General features: G+C 30.3%; 1 protein-coding gene across 1 annotated transcript; it reads right to left on the minus strand.

Moving 5' to 3' along the window:
• Positions 1 to 739: 739 nt before the first annotated feature.
• Positions 740 to 5,886, minus strand: LOC111887789 (sterol 3-beta-glucosyltransferase UGT80B1). Its single transcript, XM_023883938.3, has 16 exons — positions 5,688 to 5,886; positions 3,781 to 3,877; positions 3,603 to 3,674; positions 3,397 to 3,490; positions 3,130 to 3,257; positions 2,909 to 2,979; positions 2,742 to 2,823; positions 2,551 to 2,652; positions 2,406 to 2,461; positions 2,289 to 2,323; positions 1,978 to 2,194; positions 1,650 to 1,859; positions 1,476 to 1,535; positions 1,343 to 1,382; positions 1,017 to 1,238; positions 740 to 928 (listed from the first exon to the last, which is right to left on the minus strand). Exons 2-16 carry the CDS (start codon positions 3,853 to 3,855, stop codon positions 857 to 859), a joined length of 1,536 nt encoding a protein of 511 aa, XP_023739706.1. The 5' UTR covers positions 3,856 to 3,877; positions 5,688 to 5,886; the 3' UTR covers positions 740 to 856.
• Between the last annotated feature and the right edge of the window lie 2,843 nt (positions 5,887 to 8,729).

Below are 8,729 nucleotides of genomic sequence, written 5' to 3' on the forward strand. Positions count from 1 at the left end.
CCGTTAACCCTTTTATTAAAATGTTCGGGTATGGATCACTATCGATCTGATCCATTTATAACCCGTCCCATCTAAACTTTTGAAATATAAATTAATTATTTATTATTTATAAGTAATAATACATTTATCAATTTTCACATATAGGAGTTGAGGAGTTAAACCGTTAGACGTTCTACTTCAACTTCCTAGTTAAGTTCCTAACTTCAACTTCCTAGTTAAGTTCCTAAACCAAATGGCCGATTGCAGTCGACTCCCAATATAATCAACTCTATAATATTTTGAAATCGACTATGAAATTGATATTCCACAATCAAGACTTAAGAGCAAGAAGAAAAGGGTTTCAGTCAAGATTCAAAACACTCCATAATCATAATACATTGGAAAAGTTATTTATATAGCTATAATTTATGTTTGTTTTGGAGTAAATGTTGTTTGGTTTTAATGATCATGTTATATGTGTTTTAATGAATAATTATAACGTAAAAGTAATATTGTAAATGGGTTGAAATCTATTGATCCGTTGGATAAGGGTGTGAGTTTAATAATTCAAAACCCTGTGGGTTACAGTACAGGTCACAGGTCAGGTTTAGATCATCATTTGAAAATTGCTTAAAGAGTTTGGATTAAGGCCGATCCACTCCAAACCCGCTCCATTACCAGGCCTACCAATATACGCCTGTAAGTTTTTATAAGGTTATATGGATCACAACACACTAGTCATCATTTCATTTGATAATCATTGTAGAAATCAATCTTGCATATTTATTTGTCACAAGTCATAACACAACCCCTTTACAATAAGACGCGACAATTTTGATCAAATTACTTGTCGAATTAAATTTTTAAAAGCTTTGAATTAGTCTTCTTTTGGGGATCGACTTACATTAATACTTCGTTTCAGCATCTCAACTGCTTCCAACACACCATCCTAAAACGGGCAACATAAAGTTGTCAAGAACATAAAACATAAAATCAAAATGTCTAAAATACCCTTGGAAAACAACCAACAGTATTACCTCGGAAGATAATCTCTGAGCAATTTTCGAGGCGTTTTCTTTGACTTGTGAAGATAAAGCAAAATCAATTGCTTTAGTAAGAGCAGTTGCAGCTTCCTTTATGCTGACGTCATCATCTTCATGTGGGACCAATTGATTTCTCTTGAGGGGTTCAGGAGCAACTCCAAGCCAAAACATCCTCTCTGCCCAATAAAATTGATCCAGCACAAACGGACACAGTACCTGTGTATGTATGCCATTGCGATTGCAATCCATCAATAATTCCTAAATTGCCCTTCCTTTTAATGTTAATGTAACTAATCAAGGGTAAAATTGTCCAAACACACCTGTGGAGTTCCCGCATGCAAGGCTGCTGAAGTTGATCCACTAGTCAAACCAGATTATACACAAAATAGAACATTAGTACATACAAGGGTAAAATTGTCTCAAAAGATAAAAATCTAAACATAACAAATTTACCTGCCTCCATGATGAATAGCAGCAGCACATTTTGGGAACAGCCATTTGTAGGGTACAGAACTATTGAAAAATTTTATAATATATAAAAGGGTTAGATTAGATTCAAAAAATTGTAGTGTTTTAAAGTATAATAAGAAAAAAAAAAATTAAAATATATTTCAAAGATGATTTTACCCTGAGAAGCAAAAAATCCTGTCACCAAAAAGAGAAATTCCATCCTTGATTTCTTGACAAGAATTAGATGATGCTTCTCCAGCAAGAAATCTTGTTGCAGCATCCAGAGGTGAATATCCAGATGTGAAAAGGATAAATCGGTAATTTGTCACCTCTACAACACTTTCAAGAACTTGAAGTAGCAAATGAGGTTTTTTCATAAACCCCATGCTGCATAAAGGAAGCATTTTTTAAGGGTTTATATAAAAATAAATAAATACAACAGAAAGTGCAGGAGGGTATTTATGTAATAATTAATTACTTCGTAAATATAAATTATAAAACTTGCCTTCCAATAGAACTCAAACCAATGAAAACAGGTGGTTGTGAAGCTGGAGCATTTAAAAAGAGTTGCAATTTGGTGTGAGCTAAACACAATAAAGCTTCTTTGTTCATATTTTCTGAAGAGGGCAAAATTGTAATTTGTGCACACTCTTTGCACGAGAACTGCCACTCCATAGGAAGATTCCAGAAGCCACAAACATGAACATTTGAAGGCCAGTAACCTAACATAAATTATAAATACATAATAGCAGATTATAATTTCAAACCATTAAAAATTTTCAAATTGTAAAAATTTGTAGTTTTATAGTTTAATACCAGGGTATTCTACAACTTGTTTGCTGAAACCATATCTGTTACACATAAAAGTGGTGAAAAATGAAAATTAAAACAATATAAAAATATGTTTAATTTTTAATAGTTGTTTAATCTTACAGTAGTAAAGGAGAGAAAGGTCTATTGTGCCACATGGGAAGACTTGTGACTGGATCCTAGATACATAGTTGACCATAGTCAACAATTGAAAATAATAAAGCCAAAAAAAAAATTAATTAATTCTTGGAAGTTTTTTTATACATACTGTGAAAGGTAGGGGACTTAAGTGTAACTTTGTAGATCTCCATGTACCCCAGTCTTCAGTAAATAGTGGCCACATCCAGTGAATTACATCTTTCCAACAAATCTTAATTAAATTTTTTAAATAAAATTTAAAGATTATAAATATGTTAGCCATGTTTTTTATAAAAATGTGGAGGATTTGAGATTTTTTACCTTGTTAGTTGGAGCTGTTTGAAGATAATCATATAAAAGTGGAAGCTCTTGTTTGAATTTTCTTTCAAAGGAAGAAGGAGCACTATGAAAAAACAGACATATTTAAAAAAAAAAAAAAAAAAAAAAACAAAACAAAACAAAACAAAACAAAAAAAGTAAAAACATACCTATAAGGGACAACATAAGGAGCTGCTACCACACATCTGACATCAAAAACCTCTGCAAGGCTCCAACCTTCCTGCTTCCAATAAAAATAAATAAATAAATAAAAAATAAAAACATGTGTTCATAACAAAAAGATTTTCTTTAAAATAATTAGATAAACTGCACAGATATATTTGTTTTTGTAGAGGTTAATTCACCTTTTTAGGTGTGAAGGAGAAATTACCAATGCAAAGAAGTTTATAATGACTAAATCGCCCTCAATGGACGCCACATCACCAAAGATGTTTTCAAATATGACAACACATTCTTGTCTATGGTCAATTGTAAGTTTCTTTTTCTCTTCATGAAAACCTGAGAAACTCCAAAACACACACAAACATTTAAAACCCCTCAAACTTTTTTTCCAAAAAAAAAATGTCAAATGTAAGGGTTTTTTCGTAAAAAAAAATAATTGAGAAGTAAATAAGCTATAGTGGCTATAAAAAAGTACCTGAAGTGTTGTTAAATTCACAAGGAGAAAGAGCAGGAGGAGATGAAACAGGAAAGCATGTGACTTTTTTTCTTGTTAGATGCTCCTTTATATCCTGTTAAGAACAAAAGAGATAAATATTATATATGTTTTTACACTTGATTTTTATATTTTTTATATCACTTTTTAAAAAACCAAGTACATAAATTACAAAGTATACCAAAAACCTGATGTGCAGAATGTGTTATAAAAACAACATTGTATTGCATTTGGTCACAAGCAAAAGCTGCAGCGATTGCCTATAGAAGATACATATGAATAATTAATAAATATAAAACTGTTAATATTTTATATTAATTATATAAAAAATAGAAAAGAGAGAGAGAGAGAGAGAGAGAGAGTTACTGCTATTGGATAAACATCGCCTTTGGTTCCAAAGGCCATGAAAATAGCCTTAGGCTGCCTTTTCATCGAACACATTTTTCTCAATTGATGGATTTAGCTGAAAAAAGCAATACAACAATTAGATTGAAAAATTGCATGATTGAATTTAAATAGTTTGAAAGTGTAATTAAAGCTTGAAAATTGAAATCACAACATTGCATGTATTACCAAAAAAAAAAAGCCAAGTGTTCATAATTTACTACATAATCTAGTTACCATATGTTATCATTATCAATAAAAAGCTAATTGTAGTTTTGTGTCTACTTCTATACTACTGATTATGGAATTAACAAGTACTTTAATCGTCTCAATCTACAATTAACAAGTACTTGAATGCCTTTTACCAAAAATATAAAAATTATGTAAAAAGTTTATTGACTAATCATAAAGAAATACACATCAAATATTGGTCAAAGCCAAGTGCTCTTATATGGAAAGAAAATAACTTCAGCCTAGGGAGTATCGTTTTATATATTTTTTTTAATTCTTTTAAGGAAACTAAGTAAAAGCTTTAAAAAAAATAATGCAGAAATGGCCTCTATTTTCAAATATCTGAACTTGATCTTATCTGTCATTAAGGGTTAATGGGTTATATAATACATATCATTCCACCTTTTACTTGATCACTTCTAGAGCTATTATCAAGAGAGGGAAGCAGGAGCCAAAGGTAACCTTATCACAATTTGAACTTTTATGTTTTAGATCCTTGTTGCTTATGTGTTCAATTTGGTTTCTTTTTGTAAATTGTAATAGTGTTAAAGTTTAAGAAAGCATCAGTAATCATGGTGAAAGAAGGACCTTGCTACCATTGTGGAATTGAGGGTAAGGCTTTTTCCTATCTAGCAATTTCATTCCTATTTGGTTTTTTGTATGAGCATTTCAACCGCATTTCTCTATTATTTACCTTTCTAGTACTTGGAGTATCTTTCTTTTTATTAAATGTGTTGTCATACGTGTCAAATACTACTTAAAATCGTTACAAATGATGTATATAATTGCATTGCTGTTTAGGAATATTTTATGATTTTTGTATAATACCAAGATCTTTGATATACAAGTTTTCATAGTCATGCACCTATTTAATATATAGTTCAGCAATCTTGAGCACAAATCTTTGTTTGCTAATGTGATTTCTTATAAAAAATGTAACCTACATATACTTCCAAGGTTGGTATGCACAATGATATGTTTCTGAAGGAACACTATGCCAGATTCCAAATCTGATACACAATAATACACATTTATAGCATCCAGACAGAAGCTTAATCAGAGCCAACATAACTGATATTCTACAATCTTTAACATGATTTCTAAGTTTATTTCTCACATTTGTGTTTCTAAATATGCATAATGTAAACATATACACACATTTGAAGCATGATATTAGACATCTGTGTTGTACATTAATGTAAAGTGAATTAATTGATGGATCACAATGTTGAACAGAGACTCCATTATGGAGAAATGGACCACCGGAGAAGCCAGTGCTGTGTAATGCGTGTGGGTCAAGGTTTAGGACTAGAAAAACCCTAAATGACTACATTCCTAAGCATGCCATGAAAGAATTGCAGGGCACTGAGACAGATGAAGACTCAGATTATGACCCAGGCTCAGGCTCTTCGTCAACTAAACCCACCACACATGGTAATAACACACGCACACAAACACACAAAAAAATTGCACAACAGTTTTATCTACAATCATTTATTTTTACCAAAAGGAATTCGACGCAAATAAACTACCGGAAGATCAAAATCAGAAGAAGTAGCTACGATAACTTCAAATTAATCACAATAATCAACGAAATTAACGAACACACGAGACAAATGGAATAAACAGTAGCTAACTAAATCGCGACATTAAATTACCTCTGCGATTATTTCACCTCTGAATTTAAGATCATCGCGTTCTGCTGACTGAAATTTGAGTTCCGCTCATTGAAATTTTCTATAAAACTTCACCAGTTTTGCAATATTTGAACCGATTGCCCTTCCGACTTCCGTATTGTAGCCTGCTAGAAGTCCCCCAAAATGTAGAAGCCAATTTTCGAAATTGGTCAAAATAGGAGGGGGCGACTCGTATGTATATACATTTTTATTAAATATACGGGCGTGGGGGTGTTTGGGTCCTTTTTGTATAAAAAATAAAAGATTTTTTTCCAAAAAATATTGTTTAAAAAATGTTTGGGATTTTTTTTTGCTTTTCTAACTTCAAAAGTTCAAAAAAATACAAAAAGTAAAGTATGTTTTGCAAATACTAGTTTTTATGCTTTGATAAAAACTGGTTTTAAAAGTACTTTTCCACTTGTGAAACAAGTTTTAGACTTTTCAAAAAAAAGTTAAAAATCAAAAAACTGATTTAAAAGGAAAAACAAACGTCTCCTAATTATGAAGTGGAGTTTCCGAGTCACTATTCATTTCATTTATTTATTTTTTTTTTTCAAAAAAACAAATAAAATTATATATTTTCAAGCATTTAATACAAAATAGATTTTGTAAATAGGAATTTAGATTATAGTTATAATAAATTTTTATATTTTTTCAATTCTTTTGATCTAACAGTTTTTATCCTTTATTAGTTTAAAGTTAAACTATTGGTATTTTATAAGTTTAAAGTTGGGTTATAATTATAAGAATAAATTACACGAATGTTTCCTATGGTTTTGGGTAATTTGCGCGCTTGATCCCTAATTTATTTTTTTAATTCGAAAAGTCTCTACTATTTGTTTTCATTACATACTTGGTCCCTACAGTTTGTTTTTATTATGCGTTTGCTCCCTATCTTATTTAAAAAGACTATTTTTTATATAGAGAAAAATGGTGGGGTATATAAGGTAAGGTGAAAAATGTGGGGTTAGATGTGTGTTTATTTAAATAAATTAAAAAATCAATGGAAAAATAATTTTTTTATGTAATATAGGGACCAATCGCGTAACAAAAACAAACAGTAGGGACCTTCCGAGTTAAAAAAATAAGTTAATGACCAAACACGCAAATTACCCTGAACCATAGGGACCATTCATGTAATTTACTCTAATTATAATAAGTTTTCATATTTATATTTTTTTTTAACTTTTTTTTATCATACAATTTTTGTATTTATACTTATAAAGTTAAAGTTAAACTATTATTAGTATTTTATAAATTGCTATAATATTTTAAAGTTATATTTTTAGTCTTTTAATATTTTTTTATAGTATTCGTTTTTCTTAATATTACTTTTTATTTAAACGTTATAAATTTTTAATGTATTTATTTATATTGATGTACTTTCAAATATTATTTGTGTTCGTCTTGTTTAGATCGAAACATTATTTTGATATTTTCTTAGTCTATCTGATCATGTATAATCGTCACCAACATATTATATTTTAGATCATTAACATTTGTAAATCATATTCGAGTTGCAAATGAGTTACCTCAAGTAATAAAATAACGTTTTGTTCTCTTATATAAATTTGTTTCATAGTTTTCATTTTTTATTAATTGCAAACGAGTTCTCTGTTGCAACGCACAGGGTGGTTTAAATACTAGTTGTTATATAATTTGACAAAAAAAAGTTGTATATTTACGTAATTGGTGACTAATAATATCATGAAAATAGTACTTTTAGACATGCAATTTAAATTGTATAGAGAATCTAAAATAATATTATTTTTTATACATACAAATAATGTGTCCTAAAACTATTATATTTTACCATGTTAAGCGGACATCATGTGTTTTATCGGTTTGCAGGTCCAAGTCGGTTGTCTTTTGAAAGCGCTCCCAAACGTAGAAGGACTAATTATGACCAGCATGCTCTTACACCGGTTGAACAATTTAGCAAGCAATTGCTTGACATTGCGCATGAACAACCCGAAGTATATCTCAAGAAACCGGCGGATGGAGATGTACTTATTGATCGACCAGATGTTGCTAAGTCCACGACACTCGGGACTGATCTTGGTGCGGTTCTTCTAGGTCCTCAACTTGAAACTCCCTCCAATTTCGAGGTTGTGGAAACTACGGAAACAAAAATTTCATCTGACGTGGCAGGAAGCAGTGGTGATCAAGGAAAGCCACAATGAGAAATTGAATTTCTATTCATTCTTTTTTAAGACTTGTTATCTCGTGTTTTAGACGTAAATGCATGGTGTTTTAAATGTTTGTTGTTGCGTGGCATACATGCTTGAACTTGATATCTTGGATCGGTCATTTACTCTAGCCTTGTTAGTAGTGTTTCAAGACACTTTAACATTATATAAAGGATTGGTCATTTATTTTAAACTTTTAAATGTTGTTTTAAAAAGGGTTTTCATTTTTCTAGTAGTTGTTATAATCAATTTCCCATGAATGAAATGAGTATGTTGTGGTTATATGAACTATTTTGCAATTTCTAACATACTTTGCTACCAAAGTTTTCTATAATGACAACCTACCTCAAAAGATGACAGCTTTATAGCATCTTTGCATTATTTAACATAGAAGTATGTTTCCAATACATTTCGTTTACAAATCTAAGAAATATTAAGCTAAACTTACCTCATATATCAGATTTACCAATTGGTAAAACGTAAAAACGATTACTACTTGTTTCTATCTTATGTGTGATTTATTACTTCAGGATAACCACTAATTCAACATGAAAGTGTCTATTTATAAAAACCGTCAAAGGTCCAACATAAATCTTATGTTCCAAATCTGTCAAAATGATCTTAATTAGTCAAGTTTCACCTGAATGGGATTCAACTTGCCCCTAGGTGTATCCTCCCTTTATATTCCAAACAAAGGGTGTTACATATTGGCTAAATAAACATCACAAGATTGAGATAACGACTCTAAGGGTTTTATTCCTTATTTTCAAAATCAAAACGTTATCACTTGAAAAATGTTATAGATGTATATAGTATAGGATTTTATAGTATCTTA

Source organism: Lactuca sativa, chromosome 7 (assembly GCF_002870075.4).
Source record: "Lactuca sativa cultivar Salinas chromosome 7, Lsat_Salinas_v11, whole genome shotgun sequence".
NCBI classification, from domain to species: Eukaryota; Viridiplantae; Streptophyta; class Magnoliopsida; order Asterales; family Asteraceae; genus Lactuca; species Lactuca sativa.